This window comes from Miscanthus floridulus, chromosome 11, assembly GCF_019320115.1.
Source record: "Miscanthus floridulus cultivar M001 chromosome 11, ASM1932011v1, whole genome shotgun sequence".
Taxonomy (NCBI): domain Eukaryota; kingdom Viridiplantae; phylum Streptophyta; class Magnoliopsida; order Poales; family Poaceae; genus Miscanthus; species Miscanthus floridulus.
This window is the reverse complement of record NC_089590.1, coordinates 36,788,024-36,810,117: the sequence shown is the minus strand read 5'-3', so window position 1 is coordinate 36,810,117 and position 22,094 is coordinate 36,788,024. Positions and strand designations below refer to the sequence as shown.

Below are 22,094 nucleotides of genomic sequence, written 5' to 3'. Positions count from 1 at the left end.
CTCCGTTGATTGCTGCTAGGATTACTGCATCATCTGTTATATCTGGTGTTTTGGCTCTGAGCTAAATGAACCTCCGCCAGAAGTCTCGGAGGGCCTCTCTTTTGGATTGGGTGCAAGTGAATAGTTCCATAGGGTTGTTGGCTAAAGGGCTGACACCTTTGAAGTTGTTGCACAATTTTTCACGAAGGCTTCCCTAGGAGTCTATCGAGCCTGGCGGAAGGTTGTTGTACTAGCTCTGAGCGATATCACATGCTATAATCACGAAGGACTTTGCCATGGTGTACTTGTCCCCTCCAGCCATTGCCACTATAGCCTTGTAACTCATTACGAATTGGCAGGGGTCTACGCTTCCAATGTACCTTGGTAAGTTTTGTGGTTTGTATTCAAGCGGCCAGCTTTTGGTTTGCAATATCTGGGTTAGAGGTGATTTTGGGTCGTATGGCATTGGTAGGTGTTGGTTTCTCTAGAGTTGTTGTATGGATGGAGGGATGTATTCTGGGTAGATCTAGTGAAAGCGGGGGGGGGGGGGGGCGGGGGTGGTGGGTTTGGGTGGAGCGGAGGCGGGTTTGGATGGAGCGGAGGTGGGTCATTGCCCAACTCAGGCTTGTGGTTTGGATTCCCTTCGAGGGCAGCAAGGTATTCATTCATCCTTCTTAGTTACTCTCTGGCTTCGTCTGCCTTATGCCTGATGACACGCAGGCATGCCTATCTTTCATGAGCCTCAACTCGGTGCCTTTTTTCTTGGATTTCCTCATGTATTTGGCTTAGGGCTTTGAGTCCCCTCTCGTCGGCGTCTTCATCTTCATCTTGGTGCGCTAGGCCTAGCCTCATCGACTCTGGCTAGGCTAGGTTGAGGGTTGGCTTCAATCCTAGCTGGAGGGGGTCTCTCTTTGTCGTTCATGACCTTCGCCGGCCGCACTGAGGGCTAGGATAGGGTAGCGCCTCTTCCTCTGTCTATAGAGGTTCCTACGATCATCTCCCCCTACGCGAGGGTGGAGGATGTCTTTTGTTGTTGGCAGTTCTACTGGTGCTGGCAGCCATTGGGTGGTGTGATGTGGTGCGATGGGGTCCCTACGGACGGCGCCAACTGTGGGGTCACTCCTAGCCTCTCACCCTCGCTGAAGAGCACAGGGGGAGAGGTCGAGAGTTTCCCATAGGGGAGCGACTGAGCAGTCACGTAGGGACGAGCGAGGGTAGTGGAATGCGAGGCGATGGAAAAAATGCGGATTAAATGTCCATTAAATTGTTCGGAAAAGATTCAACCACCCTTCTTACATGAGCGCCCTGAGTATTTATAGACCATACCCGGGGATGCGGTCAAATTACACTAGGGTTAGACCCCGAAGGGTGAGCGTTATACAATAACCAAGGGTGCGACGATAATCTTCTTTCCTTGGCCAACCACTTTTGGGCCCAATCGCCTTGATGGGGACATCACTGCCATCGGGATGGTCCTCTCCTGCGGTGGCCGCCAAACCTTCACGCATTCCCGACACGGCTGACCTTCATATGCATCACCTGATGGGACATGTAGAGCAAGAAACCCTCGCCACGGGGGTTAACATCCGCAACAAGGTAGGTTAGTTTGGCTAGCACTAGGTCGAGGGCCAGGGGAGGAGCGGTGCCGAGTTGACATCCCCCAACAAGCAGCATCCAATAGAGCCACAGTCGTACAGTACAAGTGCGGCGGTGAGACAGCAACAACTTCGCTAGCTCTAGTTGGCCTCGTTGTTGGTGTACCATGCACTACTATCGTAAGCATTTGCTGAGGTGGTCAAGTGTTAACTAAGACGGCTAGCTCGTCCATCTCTACTTCTAAATCCTAATTTACAAAGGCAGAAATAATGCCTTAATGAATTAAAAAAACATAAATAATCAGCGAGCATGTCGATACCCCGCACCGCTACTCGCCTGATCCGTGCACTGCCACCGCTACTCGTTAGATCCATGCGCGTCGCGAGGCCCGACCCTGGATCTCCGCCACAAGCTCTGACACCACCCTTGACTTGTGTTGGGCCACGGCGAGCGAGCCCATGCTGCTGCTGCCGCCGAATTGGCTCGACCCCAGCCCCCATGCCACTACCGATGAAGCGTGGCAGCCCACGCAAGCCTTGCAGATGGAGCATGGCGGGCCCTGCATGAGCGACACCACCAGTGAGTGAGAGAGAAGGGAGGTGCGGCGTGTGTGAGGGACAGGAGTAAAGGGCCGGCAATTGGGGATGTTTTAGAGTTAAGATTTGCTAAGTGAGCTAGACTGGACCGACTGGATTTGGCCCAATTAACAGAGACATGCCATTTTCAGAGGTGGATTTCTTAAGACGCTTGACTCTATAAATTGATTGTGGGAGATGGTCTGTTTTTTATGTCTCCTTAAATAAAATGATTGCCTGTGAAAATCGTCACCTATTTTGGAGGACAAGTATATTGCCGTCTTAGCTAATCAAAACTGGTATGTCTCCTAAAATCGATTTTGTAGTTCTGATCAAGATCTTGATGAGGAATGTTGTTGTAATCCAGTTATATATAACACTTTTTTAGATAATGGAAATAAATCCAGCTTCATCTCTTGTCACCGAGAGAATCAGACCACTTATTACAATAATGTGTAACCATACAGATATCCCACTGAAAACTCAGTTCCAACATTGTAAGTCCATCCAAAGCACAAAACAAATATCATTGCCACCGCCTTTAGCATTTGACATACCTGGATAATGTGCTGCTTGTTGCTGTAATTGCACCAATTGACGTAGTCAGTGTGTTCCAATGGATATACGATAATGCTGCGGCACGGGCGTCCGTCTTGTGACCCGCGCTAGACGTGGCTCCCACATTTGCGCAGGACCGGGCTCCATCTCCTAAAATAAGAACAAAAAATCCCCACTCCTCATCCGCTCATCTGGAGCGACCGGAAGTCCTCGAGACCGCGACGCAAGATTCTGCTTCCGACTTCCAGTGCGAGTGCTGCCGCCCCCTAGTGCCGAGGCTGAGCCGCCCGAGAGGCACCTCGCCAGCCACTGTCCCGCGCCCCCGCTAGTGCATCCACTACGTCGCTCGCCTTCTCTAGCCGCCCCATCCATCTCGTGCCTTCTCCAGCCCGGCGTCCTTCTCCATCTCGCCTTCTCCAGCACAGCGGCCATCTCCAGCGTGGGTGCGCCACACCCGGCCCCCATCCGGCGCTCCTCCATGCCCCGCGCCGTGCCCCCATCCACCTCGCGCCATTGCGGCCATGGCGTGCACCACGGTCAGCCGAAGACACTGCAGCAGGAAGGGGAGGCCTGTGCCTACGCCTAGGTGTACGCTAGGCAGCTCTCGATGTCCCCTGACTCGAGTTTGCTGGCTACCGCAGTTCCCCACCAGGTAGGCCATGGTCGCCGGCGATGCCGTGTTTCAATTATTTGAGGTGTTGTTGTTTCAAGTGTTTCATCTGGACGTTGCAAAAGTAGATCTGGGATGCCGCAATGACAATATACGTATGTTATAAGCCTATGTTTCAAATGTTTCATATGTTACATATGTTTCAAGTGTGTCCATCTGGATGTTGGATATGTTGCTATGGCTCTACCAGCATGTTCAAGCATAAGTTTCAAGTGTTTCATATTTATGTTGTAAGTGTTTTATCTGGATGTTGCAAAAGTAGATCTGGATGTTGCATATGTTGTTATGCCTATACACAAATCGCATGTTTCAAGTGTTTCATCTGTTTCGGACGTATGTTGCAAATGTTTATCTGAGTGTTTTAAAAGTAGATCGGGGTGTTGCATGGCGCGACCGATGGCTGGGGGACAACGGCCTGCCGCAGCCGCCTATCGCTGTTGCTTGGGAGCAGCCGTGGGTCAACCCATGTGGCCACATGGGTTTCCCTGTCTGGGCGCGGGTCGTGTGATGGACGTGGGCGTTGGTGTTGGGCAGGATGCGAGATGCAGGGCGTGGGGTTTGCATCCGGACGCGACATCCTGTCCAGACGCCCAGGCGCTACGCCTTCCGCTGAATATAAGGTATATATAGCATAGAGTAATTCTCCTAATCTGATTGATTTGTTTATCCATATAATCCTAATCTCCTTATTGCACACTAGATCTGCACATAGTTGATGTATCTTACTCCTGCACTCAGTTCAGTGACTCTCCTGCACTGATGGCCGATGACCAGGTAGCAAAGCACATCTCCATCCTGCCTTTTTATCAGAAAAATCATCCAAAATTTTTTGATTTCGTATTCTTTATTAGTGTTAAGAATCAAGAGAGAATTAGGCTCCGTTCGTCACATAGAATCGTTTTTTATTCTCACCAGAATGGCTGGAATCAAAGCCAAACGACACAACTGTGAAAAGTTATTGCTCGGAACGTTCGGAACGATTCATAATACTACCTATGAACCTGAAACGGTGAAAATAGGGTTTCACAGTGATTCTTACTCTTCCTTCTCACATCATTTTCAGTTAATCCTTTGTGTAACAAGTGAAAATTGGTTGTATTAAATTGTTCTTCACCCCCAAAAAGTTTAATTTTTTAAAAACTTTTTAATTTATATTATTTTTGTATGAAAAACAATTTAATTAGAATTTAGCCTACAACCAAACTATTAGTGATTTTGATTCACCATCCAAAATGTTTCCTAATGTTTCTATAAAAATCTGGATCCTACCCAACACACCTCTGTATTCCGTCTAATATCAATACCAACCAATTAATTGTCTGATTATATCCTTCTCTGCCGGTCATACTTTTTGGCCATCCGCTCTCTGCTGTTGGGGTGAAAACTGTTGGAATATATCCCATACCAAACCACATCATTTTCTATATTTGACCCGATCGAATTTGTATTTTCGTACAAATTCGAATTCGGTTTAAAATACAGAATACCAAATTCGAAAAGGGAACGAAAACGGTTTAGGTGTTTTTCTTTTGTACTTTTCTATTTTTATTTGGAACTAGCAAATAGGCCCGTGCGTTGCAACGAGAAGTATTATATATCTATTTATGTTTAACCATTTTTATAAAATTTAAAACCTATAACTTATTTATAATGACCATGACATCCTAGGCAATTATATGATAATGTCGTACTTAGCTGTATCAAAATAAAATCCAACATTGATAAAAAATTCCCCGGTCCCAAAATAAAGAAATATTTACTTGTAAATATATATAACTTTATTTTTTATTTTTTTATTTATTTGATTTAATTAATTGGACCATTGATTGATCCATTCGCACATGGAGATGGAGTCAGGAGATGCAAACACATCTTACGGGACCCTAGCCGCCACCCGCCAGTGAGATGAGACCGAACGTGACGTGATTTTGTCATTGATGATTGCCTTCTGTATCAGGTACGGGTTCTTCTACACCTTCCACACACTTCAGGCTCGAGGGCAAGCAAACACCAACAACGACGCTAAGCACCTAAGCTACACAAGGTTCTAATGCGGCACAGTTCTTGCTCAGGTAGTCAGGCACTGCCCAGAACCCATGGCTCCAGTTTTGACAATCACCGACGTTGCTACGACGGCTGGCGCGCTGCCGTCCGAGCCTAGCATCAAGCTCAACCCCATGGAGGCGCAGTGGGTTCTGGTTCCGCTGCTGCAACACCTCCGGCTCTTCGAGGGTGACCATCTGCCACCCTTCGACTCCATCCTCCAGTCCCTCCGATCCTCCGTCGCGACGACCCTCGCCGCCCACGCCCCGCTCGCCGGCAAGCTCCACTACCTTGCGGACACCGGCGATGTCGCCACCATCTGTTGCTCCACCGGCGAAGGCGGCAACGACGACGGCGTCAGGTTCGTCGCCGTGGAGTGCGACGCTGACGTGCGCGCCTCGCGGGCGACGAGGACCATGACGTGCTCACGTTCAAGTGCCTCGTTCCGGAGCTCGACACGAGCCTGCTGCCGACGGTGCTTCTCGTCGTGCAGGCAACGCGTCTCGCGGGACACGGGAGGGCCCTTGGGGTCAGCGTGCACCACGCCGTCGCCGACGGCCCCACGCTGTGAAGCTAGCATGTTCCTTCTTCCGTGTCCCATGGATCAAAGCACGTTGTTATTTCATCGTATTAGTTCGATAGACATCTGCAGCCCGACCTCCGTCAACCCAGATTTCCATAATTATATTCATACTTGATCAAACTCCTAGCATGGATATCACGCACGTGTACCTTGATGTTGTCTTCTTGTGCAGGTTATACCACGTACTTGGTCCAGCCGTTTTCTAGATACGGTTTAAACAGTTTTTGGTCCACTAAAAGTCCAACCTTAAGATGCTCAAAAAATTAAACAAATTTTCAGTAGTATATTAAATCGCTTACAAGTACTTGTCGCTTTAGAAAAATCATATCTATCTTATATGGTTTCAAATAGAAATACTTTTTATACGAAAGTTGTGGCACTTGTTAATTGTTATGCACTTGTTCATTCACTTGTTAATTATATGCACTTGGTCCTACGGGTCAATATTCCGTGTTGATTTTTCATATGTCAACCGTGTTCAACATAATACCGCTTGAATTAGTTCGTTTTCAAAATTCTCGATATTCCGTAAGTTCGTGTTTGTTTTACGTCCGGCTTTACTACTTTCCCTTTCATTTTCGTATTCAAATGTAGAAGTAGGAAACAGTTGAGGGGTTTCCCTACTATGCTGGGCTACCAATTCATTACTTAATTAGAAGACTACCACTAGAAGATGTGCTGACATATTGTTTTCTTGTTGCTTTCACAAAGAAAAATATAGCATCCCTGTATATGGTTTTAGTTAAAAGTATGTTTCCTTTTTCACATAATAGTATGTTCAGATACTTTTTGACTTAAGAGTATGTTCTAATACTTTTCTTAATTAGATCGGAGTATCATTTGATAATTTTCTTATTACAGTATCACTTGACACCTTTTCAGATTGTAGTGTACAAGGAACCCCTGCATAAGAGGTATGCATCGAGGTTTTCTGTATGACCCATCTCCTAAATTTTCTTGGACATATGACAATATTTTGCTGATTGGTTTAATTTGAAATCATGATGTCCAGGAAGGCTCGACTATATGAGATTACTATGGCACACTGAAATAGCAAGTTCAGACTTTATAACTGAAACTAGCTCCAACTGTTGTTATGATAGTGATTGCATATCTGTTCAGTTTAAATAATTAAGTATTGTTAGCATGTAGATGGAGCAAAATTGCATAGCAGTAGTTTGCCTGTACAGATAGAGTTACTGCAATCGACTCAAGAATACTCTCATAATAGATGAGCACTCTTGTAAATGGTGTGTACTTCTTTTTTTAATAACCAATATACTTCATGTTTTTAACCAATGTCTGTTTGGAACGCAGGAGCAAAAATTAAACTCCGAGGACTTCTGCCTTCACGCCGCCGTAGCCTAGGGCCTAGGGTAGGACCCGCCGGCTCCTCGCGTCGCCGCCGCCGCCGCCGCCGCCGCACCTAGGGCCCCTCTCCTTCCTCTCCGGACTCTACTAGAGACAAGAAGGGGAGGGGACTCATCTTTTTCCCGTAGTTTTCTAGTGTCTTAGGGTTCCAAATAAATTTCTGGCAAAATCAGATGATCTTCGGTCGGGATCGTGTTTCCTGCGATGACTTCGGTGATTGTCACGACGAGATCGCCGTTGCAGGTTGTGAGGGACCATGACGCCTAAGAGGGGGTTGAATTAGGCAACTTAAAAGCTAACTCTAAACTATGGCGTCTTTTTATCCTTAGCAAAAACCTATGCAAAAGATAAACTATCTAAATGTGCAACTATAGTTTTTGCTAGTGTGTTGCTATCACTACCGCAAAATGAGTAATGCAAACAATATAAATGCGGAAACTAAATAGTAAGATAGAGATATGCAAACTCCTGTCGATGACTCCAGTATTTTTACCGAGGTATTGAGAAGCGCGCAAACTTCCCCCTAGTCCTCATTGGAGCTCGTCGCAAGGAATCTCTCACAAGGGCCAAGCTCCCGATGGAGGATCTCTGTCCAGCGTCCGGTCACTACTTGATCACTGGAGTTCGGGGTGAACTTACCGGAGCATCCGGTCAACATGACCGGAGTGTCCGGTCACCCCGCACAGGCATATAACGGTTCGTTTTTCAGCCCATGTTATAAATACTTCCTCCATTCGTGTGTGGGGGTACTTTTACTCATTCCAACAACTGAGAAACACCTTTGAGAGTGCCAAGAAGAGCAAGGTCCTAGTGAGATGATTGAGATTTGAGAATCCCAAAGAGAGCCCTTATTAGTGGGATCAAGAGTAGCAAAGTGTGCATCCACCCTTCTCATTAGGCTTGTCGTGGTCAAGTGAGAGTTCGTGCTTGTTACTCTTGAGGATCGCCATCACCTAGATGGCTTGGTGGTGATTGGGAGCTTGGTGATCATCCGGCGGAGCTTGTGGATGACCCAACTCAAGTTGTGAGCGGCTGTGGGTGATTCACCGTGACAGAGTGTCAAAGAATTAACCCGTAGAGAGCACTTGATCCTTGCGCGGATCAAGGGGGAGCTACACTCTTGCGCGGGTGCTCCAACGAGGACTAGTGGGGAGTGGCGACTCTCCGATACCTCGGCAAAAACATCGCCATGTTCCTCCTTCTCTCTTTACTTTGAGCATTTACTTTGAGCAATTCAATACTTGTCTTTACTTCATAGAATTGCCATGCTAGAGTAGGATTGAAACTTAGGTTACAAGTCTTTTTGTGCGATAGAACATTAGAAACACTTTGTAGGCACAAGGGGTTAATTGGGCTAACCATAAGATTTAATTATTATAAAGAAATTTAGAATTAGCCCAATTCACCCCCCTCTTGGGCTAGAAACTCTTGATCATGATGGTGATTTGATGTTTGCGATTGAGAAGCTAAAAGAAGAGAACAAGAAGCTCAAGGAAGAGAAAAACAATGATGCTCTCAAGGAAGAGAACAAGAAGCTCAAATTGGAGAAAGAGCATCTCAAGATTGGATTGAGCAAGTTCACAAGAGGCAAGCATCTACAAAGTGAGCTACTTATGAACACCATCATGAAGATGGATAGAAGTGGCATTGGGTATTTGGCAAACCAAGAGAAGAAGGCTCAAGCTCAACAACAACACAAGTCAAAGCCAAAGCCAAAGAGATGCTTTGCGTGTGGACAAGAAGGTCACTTTGCCCATGAGTGCCAAACTCCACCACCACAACCCTTGCCCAAGCATGCTAGACCTTTTGCCTTCAATGCTCACTACATGCTTAGAAAGGATTCTAGTGGAAAGATAAAAGTCATGTTCTTAGGACCTCCAAACAAGAATAGGCCTATGAAAATTTGGGTTGCAAAGTCACTTGTTGAGAAGGTGAAGGGCCCTCAACAAGTTTGGGTTCCTAAAGCTTGATCTCTTGTGTGTAGGTTAACTACAAGACCTGCGGAAGTCATTGAGTTATTGATAGTGGTTGCACACAACATATAAGCGGTGATCCTCGTATGTTCACCTCACTTGATGAAGAAGTAGATGGGCAAGAAAGAATCACATTTGGAGATAATTCAAAGGGCAAGGTTAAAGGATTGGGCAAAGTGGCAATATTAAATGATCATTCTATCTCAAATGTGCTATATGTTGCTTCATTGAGCTTCAACTTGCTATCCGTTGGACAATTATGTGATCTTGGCTTCCAATGCTTGTTCACCGAGAAGCAAGTTGTTGTATCTAAGAAGGATGATGATCAAGTGATATTCAAAGGATTTAGATACAACAACCTATATCTAGTAGATTTCACCTCTGAAAATGCAAATTTGAAGACATGCCTATTCACCAAAACAACACTTGGGTGGCTATGGCATAGAAGACTTGCTCATGTTGAGATGAGCTCACTCAAGAAGTTAATGAAGAATGATTTGGTGATAGGGTTGAAGGATGTGAAGTTTGAGAAGGACAAGCTTTGTAGTGCATGTCAAGCCGGCAAGCAAGTTGCAAATACTCATCCAACCAAAGCTTTTATATCAACCACAAGAGTGCTAGAACTCCTTCACATGGATTTATTTGGACCAACAACATACAAGAGTTTGGGAGGAAATCTTTATTGTCTTATGATTGTTGATGACTATTCAAGATACACATGGGTATTCTTCCTTCATGACAAATCCGAAGTTGTATCTTTCTTCAAGAAGTTTGCCAAGAGAGCACAAAATGAATTTAAAGTAAAGCTCAAGAAGATTAGAAGTGACAATGGGAAGGAATTTGACAACACAAATATAGAAGCCTATTGTGATGAAGTTGGGATCAAGCATGAGATATCCGCAACATATACTCCTCAACAAAATGGTGTAGTTGAGAGAAAGAACTGGACATTGATCACTCTTGCAAGAACAATGCTAGATGAGTACAACACCCCCGAAGCTCTATGGGCAGAAGCTATCAACACCGCATGCTATGCATCCAACCACCTATTCCTTCAAAAGTTCCTTGGCAAGACACCTAAAGAGTTGCTCAATAGGAAGAAGCCGGACATCTCCTTCTTTAGGGTGTTTGGTTGTAAATGCTACATCTACAAGAAGCAGCAACACCTAGGGAAGTTTCAAAGATGTTGTGATATTGGTTTTCTTGTTGGTTACTCATCAAAGTCCAAAGTATATAGAGTATTTAATCATGCCACCGGCTTGGTTGAAGAAATATATGATGTGGAATTTGATGAATCTAACGGCTCCCAAGAAGCACATGAGAATCTTGATGATGTAGGTGATGAACCATTGAGGGAGGCTATAAAGAACATTGCGGTTGGAGACATCAAGCCTAAAGATGATGAAGATGATGTATAAGTGATTGATCCACCTTCTTCATCAAGTGTGCAATAAGATGGTGATAAAGATGGGAGAGTAGAAAATGAAGACACTCATGTCTCCCATGATCAAATGGTGGTACAAGCACAAGATGTTGATGCTCCACAACCTCCTCCTCAAGTGGTCAATAGAAGAAATACGCCTCTACTACAAGATCATCTACAAGATCTCATCATAGGGAGTCCATCAAAGGGTCTAATAACTCACTCACAAAAACTTACTTTATTTATTGGTCATCACTCTTTTGTCTCTTGCTTTGAGCCTACTAAGGTAGAAGAAGCTCTTCAAGATTCGGATTGGATAAATATCATGCATGAAGAGTTGAACAACTTCACCCACAATGAAATTTGGACTCTTGAAGAGCGGCCAAAAGGTGCAAGAGTCATTGGAATAAAGTGGGTGTTCCGCAACAAGCAAGATGATCAAGGTGTAGTTGTGAGGAACAAGGCAAGACTAGTTGCAAAGGGGTTCTCTTAAGTTGAAGGTTTGGATTTTGGAGAGACCTTTGCACCGGTTGCAAGACTAGAAGCCATCCATATCCTCCTTGCATATGCATCACATCATGACATGAAACTATATCAAATGGATGTGAAAAGTGCATTCTTAAATGGCTTTATTAATGAACTAATCTATGTTGATAAACCTCCTAGGTTTGAAGACCCTGGATATCCTAATCATGTTTATAGGTTGTCCAAGGCATTATATGGGCTTAAACAAGCCCCAAGAGCTTGGTATGAGCGCCTTTGGGACTTCCTCATTGAGAAGGGTTTCACCATTGGGAAGGTCGACACCACACTATTCACCAAGAAGCTTGATGGGCACATCTTCATTTGTCAAGTGTATGTTGATGATATCATCTTTGGATCATCAAATGAAGATTCTTGCAAAGAGTTTGGTGAATTGATGTCGAAGGAGTTCAAGATGTCAATGATTGGAGAGCTTACATTCTTTCTTGGTTTTCAAGTCAGGCAAATGAGAGAAGGGAGTTTTATCTCTCAAGAGAAATATACAAATGATCTTCTCAAGAGATTCAAGATGAATGAATGTAAGCCAATCAAGACACCAATGCCAACTAATGGACATCTCAACCTAGATGAGGGAGGTAACACAGTTGATCAAACTCTCTACCACTCTATGATTGGTAGCTTGTTATATTTAACCGCATCTAGGCCCGACATAATGTTTAGTGTGTGTATGTGTGCTAGATTTCAAGCTAATTCTAAGGAAACTTATTTGATTGCCATAAAAAGAATCCTTAGGTATCTTAAGGACACACCAAGCATTGGTCTTTGGTATCCCAAAGGAGCTATATTTGAATTAGTTGGCTATTCCGATTAGGATTATGCTAGTTGCAAAGTGGATAGAAAAAGCATATCCGGAGGGTGCCATTTCTTGGTAGATCACTTGTGTCTTGGTCCTCCAAGAAACAAAATAGTATGGCTTTGTCCACTGCCGAAGCGGAATACATTGCCGTGGGTGCTTGTTGTGCACAAATACTTTACATGAAGCAAACTTTTCTAGACTATGGTGTAGTTCTAGAAAAGGTACCTCTTTTGTGCGACAATGAAAGTGTGGTAAAACTTGCAAATAATTCGGTTCAACACTCTCGCACCAAGCACATAGATATCCGCCATCACTTTCTTAGAGATCATGTTGCTAAAAATAATATATCATTAGAAGGTGTAAGGACCGAGGATCAATTGACGGATATCTTCACTAAACCGCTAAATGAGGCGACCTTTTATCGATTGCGGAATGAGCTCAATGTTCTTGATTTTAGTAACTTCACTAAAAAATGAGCTTGTGTTGTCCCTTGCATTGCATTGTAATATACAACATGTTTAATCTTTGGTAATGCATATAGGGCTTGTCTAACATGGTTAAGATAATCGTCATAAAGCGTGTGAAGAAGCTTAACCTTAGATCAAACTTGACAAGCAACTAGATTTATTTTTAAGTATTGTATTGCATATGCATGAATGTTGCTTTATCGTTTATCTTTAATTGCCCTCTTATTGCTTATTTTCTTAAAAGGAATTATAGCCTAAGGCAAAATATTTTGTAAAACTTGAGGGTTTGAGAGAGGTCACTCATATCAGTCCCAATTGGTATTTATTTGAATCTTATTGGAGTTGGGACTTGATTGAGAACATGCAGCACGAATGACTTTGAAGATTTGCTAGAAAAAGAGTGACCAGACGCTACACCAGACTCTGATGTCCAGCGTCCGGTCAGTTCACATAAGGCGAACATGCTGCGAAGGAGTGACCGGACGCTGAAACAATGTTCTCCCAGTGTCCGGTCAGATGGCGATCTAGCGTCCGGTCAAGCGAAGAAGACGAAGTCAGGATCGACCGGACTCTGGCTATGTTCGGTCAGTGGTGATCGGACGTGTCCGATCGTGATTCCAGGGGATTAGGACCTCTTTGGAATCGACCGAACGCTGGGTGGCAGCGTCCGGTCGCTGCCACCGGAGCGTCCGGTCAGTAGAAAACGTGCGGGGATCAAAATCTTTTTCTCTGTTTCCTTTTCTACTCTGTGGGGGGCACTATAAATCGCCGCACACGTGTTTGACCTATTCTATTCCGCATCGTCACCATGCCTGCCTAAGCCGCCGCACCGCCATGCTCGCCCTACTCCTGCGCCGCCGCCGCCGCTCTTGTGTGCCACCGTGCTCGTGCCCTGCTGCGCCGTCGCTGCCCACGCCATGCTCCCCACACTGCGCTCGCGCCTCCCCTGCCCATAGACGCACCGCCGTTGCCCGCTCCTCTGCGCCGCGCCCTGCCAGCGCTGCCACCGCGCCGCCGTTGCCCACGCCTCTATGCTGCGCACTGCCAGCGCCGCCACCGCGCCATCCTCTAGCGCCGCCTCTATGCACCAGCGCCGCCATCCGATCCACGCTGGAGTCCCTGCCATCGCAAGCAACAGAGCCACTTTCCTACTCGCCATGCCTAATCCACTGCCCTACATTGCATTGCTCGGCTGCCGCACTTCGCCGAAACCCTAGCCTCGCATTGCCCCCTGGTGGTTCCCCGTTTGTCGTTCCTCTTCTTTTCGGATCGCTGGTTCGTCAAGTAGCAAGCCCTCGGTTCTAATTTCGCACCTAATTGCTTGCTTTCGTAGGGTTTTGTATCTCTAGATGAATAATTAAAATTATTTGTATACCCTCTATTCTATCGTGCAGCGAGTCGGTGCCGTTGAGGTCCTATTTGCAGTTGTCAGTCAACTCGGGGCCAAGCTCGTGAGTACGGATTGAGGCCAAGCCTCTGAAGTGACAGTTGGCAGTTGATCTTCGTCAGCGGCAGTTGTTCTTTTTAGATCCATCAGATGGCTCATGTCAAGAATGTTGGAGGTGGTCCCGGTGATTAGGATCCGAGGCCCCCGCCTCGCTAGTCTATAGATTCAAAAGGCAAGGCGATGAAGAAGCTTGCAACAAAGAAGCGGAAGTATCTAGATGCAGATATAGCTAGAGCAGCCGCAGTTGCAGCAGCAGCAGAGTGTGCAGAGGCAGGAGGTGTTAGGAGTGGATTCTAGATCGTAGATCAGCTCTCTCCATCTATGAGAGTTGCACTAGAGTAGGTTGAGCACCGTCATAGTGGTCCAGCTAGGACTGTCATGGTTGGAGGACGGCGTATAGCTATTGATGAGAGTCAGCCTCAGGGGGAGTCACAGCAGGCGCCATAGCCAGTAGAGTAGACTAAGGAGACAGAGCAGGCATCTCAGCCATAGCTTCACCACTCTGGTCACACCCGTGCTCCAGTCACTCCGAGGTCGGAGACACAGCAGAGGGGTTCACGTCCACTGCCCAAACCACAGGGTTGGCCTCTAGTGACCCATCTGGATTTGAGGGCCGCCACGGCCAAGCAGGTGCAGCAGCTCAGATTTGTGAACTTTGAGTAGTGGTTTCCGTCGAGGCAAGATGAGCGTGCTTTAGAGGGCTTCTACACACCACTGCAGGAAGACTTCTATAATGCATATCTTAACAGTGGGGCACTATTTAGGTCATAGAGGGTGTGCAACATTGAGTCCATAGTAGCAGTAGCTGGAGAGCATATTTGCCCCTATCTAGCATATCTATCAGGCTAACAGATTTACTTGGATGGATAGGATTATATGTTCCATCTTGGGTCTGTCAGTTCTATGCTTCTCTCAGGATTGACCCACAGCACAGATTTATACACTTTGCATTTAGAGGCAGAGATTACAGGCTGACAAGCACTAGGGTCAGAGAGATTCTTAGGCTTCAGGAGTAGCCCGTCAGGCTACATGAGGTTTGCTATGGACAGACATCGCCTCCCAAACGTCCTCATGGTGGTTTGGTACCTCCTACAGATCTAGTCCGTCACTGCTTTAAAGAGCCTTTTAGTGAGGGGTCGAGTAGGACTCCAAGTGATCTCACTCCTACAACTAGAGTGCTGGATGCTATTATGAGGAGAACCTTGATTCCGAGGATGGGGTATCACAAGGGCTTGACTTGCATTCAGTTATGGCTTCTAAACTCCCTGATGCAGCAGACTATGTTTGACGTTTGGGATCTCCTTCTATCAGAGATGGAGGATACTATTGCTGAAGGGTTCAGAGGTCACTGTCAGTTGACCTATGCTCACTAGATCACATTTTTTATTCACAGGGCAGTTACAGTGAGGCCGCCTGAGATGCTAACTGAGTACAATGGTGCTACTATAGAGTTTCTAGTATATAACCTGACTCAGATGATCCGCCATAGTACACCGAGTGCACCTAGTCAGCCGCGTCGTCGTCCAGAGGTGCTAGAGACTGTAGCCTAGTAGGATGATACTATTAGGGGCATAATAGCTATAGAGAAGGAGCAGCTTGATGCTTAGTAGGAGGGGATGGTCGAGAGCGACCCCAGCGACAGCACAGATGAGGACTACCGTGATATCTCTCAGATGCCTCCTCGACAACATGATCATAAGGCCGGTAGCTCTAGTTCGGCTCCACCTGCACCGCAGACAGACCCCGCTCTACTTGCCATACTTGAGTGGATGAGGCAGGATCAGGTTTGCCAGGCTCAGGAGACCGCCACTACTTTTGCACAGTTCCAGACTCAGCAGGATGAGTTTCAGCGGCAGCAGCAGGCCATACAGCAGCAGTAGCAGGCCATGCATCAGCAGCAGCTTCTTATGCAACAACAGCTACTTGGGTTTATGCAGCATGTTGTGATAGCTATTGGGGTTCCACCGCCACAGCCTTCACCCCAGCTTGGTCAGACTGCCACCACTTCTATGACTCTAGCGTTACAGCCTAGTGGGCTTCAGAGTCAGGGACAGCCACCAGCACAGTTTGCTTCACCTATAGAGTAGGTGTCCTAGTGGTTTGCCTCGCCAATGTTAACCCCATAGTTCACACCTCTTCAGATGGGTTTCGCACCGGCTTAGACTTCCTTACTGATAGTGCCAGATACCTCAGTCTCTAGGAGTCTTGGAGCGACTTTCAGTGAGTTGACAGGGCAGCCTACTCTACCATATTTGCATGTCCTAGGTCCTTCTATAGTTGCACCTATTACCGGGACTACAGAGACGCTCCCTTCATTAGTTGCATCATTAGAGCAGGCAGTGCCAGTTATTGATCTGACCCAGACTGCTTCAGCATCGCTTCCAGCTACAGAGGGCTAGACTGCTCAGAGCTCTGGTTCAGATGATGATAGCACACAGTTCTAGCTCACTCCTCGTACCTCAGCGCCCGACTTGTCCGCTGCAGCCCCGTCGACCGACCCTTAGGTTTTGGTGTTTGACGCCAAAGGGGGAGAGAGATCGAGTATGTTAGTCTTAGGAGGAGCGACATATCTAGGGGGAGCTTAGTTTATCTATTAGATTATCTATTATATTTGGTTTTTATGTGTGATACACTATTATGCATTCGTGTGTTTACTTTTAAGCATCAAACTATATTTATTTGATAGTGATATTTATGTGATCGTGATATATGACATGTGTGCTCTCTACTTTGAATTATTTATGTCATATCACTTGTGCTATGCTCATTTGCTTTGCTTCCGCGCTTTACTCTGATGCAAATGAGCTTTATTACTTGTACTCATGCTTATTTCATATCTTTTGAGTACATTATGTTGGCTTGGGTCATATAAGCTTGCCAAACTCTTTTGTTCTTATTGTCAAAAGCTTATATGAACCAAGCATATTAAAAACCTCAACTCTTTCACATACTCGAGGTGGTATTGTCATCAATCACCAAAAAGGGGGAGATTGAAAGCATCTAGGCCCCTAGTTGGGTTTCGGTGATTAATGACAATACATGATTACTATGACTAACGTGTGTTTTGCAGAGGCAATTAAGTTAGGTCACGGTAATGGAGATCGATTGGGCAATCATGGTGGTCATGCCTCTACGATGGAAATCGTTTCGGTTTTCAAAGGATGGACTACAAGGTTAAGGATGGACTAGTTCTAAGTGTCGTTTGATATTGAAGAGACACTTAGAGTAGTTTATGACTTTATTTTTCCTTTGACCGTACTATTAAGGGGGGTATGGATGGGTAGCTTGATCTAGGTGAGTCTAGTAAGTTAGGTGTAGTGCACACTTGCTAAATCTAGCACTAGGTAGCTCCAAAATAGCCCTTAGATCTATTGGAGCCAACTTCATTCACGTATGATCGAGAGTTGGAAGTGAATGGAGGGTCAAATACTGACCGGACGCTGGCGCAGAGTCCGGTCAGTTCATTTGATTAAGGTGAAGTCGTCTGAAAGTGACCGAACGCTGAGAGATAAAGTGATCGAACACTGAGTCCTAGCGTTCGGTCGACTCCAGTAAGGTTCCAGAGAAGAAAAATCATTACCGGATGCGTCCGGTCACTACTTGATCGAGTTCGGGGTGAACTGACCGGAGCGTCCGGTCACCCCACACAGGCACATAACGGTTCGTTTTTCAGCCCATGTTATAAATACTTCCTCCATTCGTGTGTGGGGGTATTTTTGCTCATTCCAACAACTGAGAAACATCTTTGAGAGTGTCAAGAAGAGCAGGTCCTAGTGAGGTGATTGAGATTTGAGAATCCCAAAGAGAGCCCTTATTAGTGGGATCAAGAGTAGCAAAGTGTGCATCCACCCTTCTCATTAGGCTTGTCGTGGTCAAGTGAGAGTTCGTGCTTGTTACTCTTGGTGATCGCCATCACCTAGACGGCTTAGTGGTGATTGGGAGCTTGGTGATCATCCGGCGGAGCTTGTGGATGACCCAACTCAAGCTATGAGCGGTTGGGGGTGATTCACCGCGACGGAGTGTCAAAGAATCAACCCGTAGAGAGCACTTGATCCTTGTGTGGATCAAGGGGGAGCTACACCCTTGCGCAGGTGCTCCAACGAGGATTAGTGGGAAGTGACGATTCTCCGATACCTCGGCAAAACATCGCCGTGTTCCTCCTTCTCTCTTTACTTTGAGCATTTCAATACTTGTTTTTACTTCATAGAATTGCCATGCTAGAGTAGGATTGGAACTTAGGTTGCAAGTCTTTTTGTGCGGTAGAACATTAGAAACATTTTCTAGGCACAAGGGGTTAATTGGGCTAACCATATGATTTAATTATTATAAAGAAATTTAGAATTAGCCTAATTCACCCTCCCTCTTGGGCATCTTAATCCTTTCAGAGCTATTGGGTGGTGTCGTGGCCCGCGAACGAGAGTGTCCAGGCGATTAGACGCCATCGGCACAACATTTTGGTTTCTATAATGACCAAGGGGGATAGATTTTTTGGAAAATAAGTAGGTCTAGTGGTTAATATTGACGATGATTATTAGAGTTGACTAAATTAAATGCCAGTATTTTAAATTATTATGAAATTTATCTTTTTTCTACAGTGCATCCATAATTGCCTCTGTCACTCTCGCTCCAACTGCTTCCTGTTTATTTTGGGTCGATCGTGTGCTAAAAATATCACCTACACAACATAGGCTGCGTATGAAAACATGAGTATGAGTGCCTGTGTTTGTTTTATAGATCAAACAGCCACCTGGCCATCAGAGACTGTACCAGAACGCGATACTGGGAGGGAGACGTCGAATAAACTCATAAGGCTGACGGTTCATACTGCAACTGGGTTGGCGGTTGCCGGCGCCATCCTCGTACTCATCACCCTCTGCTACCGTCGAAAACAAGCAACGGCTCAGAGGGGACATGTCATAGGTGATTCAAGCTAAGCCGGCGTTCATTCTTCTCTTTACTTTCTGCATATCTCTTATGCCCTGTTTGGTTCCCTGGAATTAAGAGGAATTGAAAAGTAATCGAATAATAAAATGAGAAGCACTTTCTAGATATTGTTTTCAATTCATGGGATCCAAACAGGCCCTTACAGTACTTACTTATACCGGAGTACATGCATGACCCTGATGAATTCGAATCGTCAAGCAGATGGCATGCTAGAGGAGACGATATATGACCTAGAAGAGAATCATTTGAGCATGGAGGAAGAGACGGAGGGTGACAGAGGAAGAACGAGCTTGCCAGAGGAGACCACGAAGCACTTGGACACGGAAGACGACAACAACGACGACAGAGGAAGATCGAGCTGCCAACTCTACAGCTACCAAGTTCTTGAGACCGCAACATGTCAATTCTCAAGTACAAACAAGCTAGGGAGCGGAGGTTTTGGAACAGTTTACAAGGTACTACCAGGAACATCTTTCACCATTATCAGTTAGGTGTTAAAAAATTAAAGCACTTGGGTGCAGGGCACACTTGAGAATGGGAAGGAAGTAGCGGTGAAAAGGCTCAGGGATTCCAAGAGGACTATACAAGAACTTGAGAGGGAGCTCTCTATTGTGGCTAACTTGCGGCATAAAAACCTAGTGAGTTTTCTAGGGTACTGCTTCCAAGAAGGAAGGGAGGTTCCTCGTCTACGAGTACGTACCTAATAATAGCCTTGAGAAATTTTGGTACAAAGGTAACAATCTTATTTCTCCCGTTATTGAATATATAGTAAACAGTGGCTCCAGAATTATCACTGAGAAAAAAAAGCTGAGAATTTGAGAATTTGGGTTGCAATTTCGGCGTCTTCGCAGTGTCAGAAGCTTACATGGTTCAACATCATCAAGGGGGTTGCTTGCGGCCTCAGGTTTCTCCACGACAAGGTGATCATTTACCGGGACCTCAAGCCACACAATGTACTTCTCGATGACAAGTTCAACCCCAAGATTGCCGACTTCGACCTCATGAGGATGTACGACAAACAAAAGACTCATGAGAGCACGGAGAAAGTTGCCGGAACATTGTAAGCAGATGAGCTAGCAATTGATCAGCAGAGGCAGATCTTAGCTCTCTGTATCTTCTCTAATTCTCCATCCTCTGTTACAAGTCTGATGTAGTTGATGAAAAGTATTCTTTTCTTTGATCTCTGTGTTTGCTGTGACTTTTGAAGTGGGTACATGGCGCCGGAGTGCACGTCCGGCCGAAGGTTGTTGCTGTCCATCAAGTCCGACGTGTACAGCTACGGGGTGTGTTGGTGCTGGAGATCATTACCGGTCACAAGATCTAAACGTTCGAAGGCCAAGAATCCGAGGGCCTCGGCCCTGTTCGTTTGTCTTTTCCACCACTTTCAGTGTTTTTCTCTCGCAAACAGGGCCGCTCGTCGAATACGTACGTAAGTAGCCGCAGGCTGCCATGCGACAATAGTGCGTGCAGCCTGTTGGTTAGTTATCTCCTCGTGATTCTACTCTACCGTACCGCAAGAGTTTGCTAGTAACTTAGACATGCTGCATGCATACGTGCAGGTGTGGCAGCATTGGAGGGAAAAGAGAGCCGGCGACATCGTGGACGGCGACCTGTTGATGGAAGGGCAGCAGGAGCACGCGCCGCGGCAGGCGCTGCGGTGCGTGCACGTCGCGCTCCTCTGCGTGCAGTCGGACCAAGCAAGGCGGCCGACCATGGGACAGGTCATCGCAATGCTGAGCAGCGACGACGGGACGGAGGAGCTGCCGGAGCCGTCTCTGCCTGGATACGTCGTCCGTCCAACGGCGGCGTCAGCTGTCCGGCTGCGGTGTTTCGGGTGTAGGTAGCGCCTAGAACTGTTTGCAATTACCGCGAGCCAAACCATATCTCTACGCCTAAAAAATAACTAATGTCATCGTCGGATGCCCCGCTAATTGCTCGGTCACCCGTCACTCCCGGATTCCCCACTAATCGCTCCGTCACCTGTCACTCCCGCATACAAAGCCGTCTCCAACGAAAAAAAGGAAATCAAATCGAAAAGAAAAGCGAAGCAAATCGGAAAAAAGGAAAAGTAGCCAGCCGTAGACCCACGGCCCAAAAAAAAAAGGAAACTACCATGCTACAGTCCAGAAAAAAGGAAACTACCATGCCTCCGATGCTTCGCACCGGGCCGCATGCAAAACCATGCATAATAGACCTCCAATTGTGTGCGGATACGGGATAAGATATAGAACTGGCAAAATTAAGTGATATAGATTCTCCAAAGTTTAGAATAGGATATCCGAAAATCTCTCTTCCTAAACTGAAGCCTAGAGGAATTTAGGATTTAAAAAACTTGACCTTGAAGTGTTTGACTCCATCACCCCATTAGCGATTTTTGAATAAAAACCCTATCAAGTGTTAATGGTGTCGTTAGCAGTAGGCGTGACAAAAATTCGAGGCTCCAGTGCAACGCAAGAGCATATATTTCTAAAGCTAAACATACATAGCATGATCGCCGTTGTCGCCCCGCCCCGCTTGACCCACTCATGCGGATGCCGTCACCCCACTCGCTCCGGATCATCCACACGCAAAATCAAGACTCCCGCTCGATAATGTCCTCCATCAATTCTTGTACAAAGCGCGCTATCACGCCCCCGACAATTTGTGGTTGCCATCGTCTGCAAATCCAACTAATCCCTAGCCAAGAAGGCCAAGCAGGATCGGCACAGCTGCAGCTTAGCATCCTCAATTCTGTGGAACTCCCTCATATGTGACAGAGGAGGATCCTATCGTTATTTGAAAATAGTTTAGGATTCCCAATGCAAAATCGCTTATTAACTTTTAATAACTTTTGAAAATGATCAACTCAGTCTCTATAAGCGTGGGCAAAAATTTGTGCTGCCGTGCAACGCTAAGACATGATTCGAGTAAACATACATATCCTTTATTAAATCTTGGATGTCCAAGCCGGAATGGATTTTCGAATTGGATTCACATGGAATCGCTACTGCAAAATTGATTTTAGGACATAGTTCTATTTTTTGAAGAGAAAGAGGAATCATATTAAAACTTGGCATAATACATCTCGAAATCACACATGAAAAAAAATCTGAAATTAAAAATATAGATGTTTTATAAACCGCACTA

The 22,094-nt window shown here is 45.9% G+C and overlaps 1 protein-coding gene across 1 annotated transcript; it reads left to right on the top strand.

The window, feature by feature from the left end:
- Positions 1-5,474: 5,474 nt before the first annotated feature.
- On the top strand, positions 5,475-20,812 carry LOC136491791 (cysteine-rich receptor-like protein kinase 44). Its single transcript, XM_066488027.1, has 7 exons — positions 5,475-5,856; positions 18,759-18,883; positions 19,490-19,606; positions 19,820-20,028; positions 20,176-20,251; positions 20,377-20,445; positions 20,528-20,812. The coding sequence occupies exons 1-7, from the start codon at positions 5,475-5,477 to the stop codon at positions 20,810-20,812; spliced, it is 1,263 nt and encodes a 420-aa protein (XP_066344124.1).
- Positions 20,813-22,094: the final 1,282 nt, after the last annotated feature.

Excerpts from the sequence above, each read along its gene's own strand:
- LOC136491791 (XM_066488027.1), top strand. The coding sequence starts at position 5,475 with ATGGCTCCAGTTTTGACAATCACCGACGTTGCTACGACGGCTGGCGCG. Across the intron at positions 5,857-18,758 it reads CATGACGTGCTCACGTTCAA|ATCAAACAGCCACCTGGCCA; the intron begins GTGCCTCGTTCC and ends TTTGTTTTATAG. Across the intron at positions 20,029-20,175 it reads GAGAAAGTTGCCGGAACATT|TGGGTACATGGCGCCGGAGT; the intron begins GTAAGCAGATGA and ends TGACTTTTGAAG.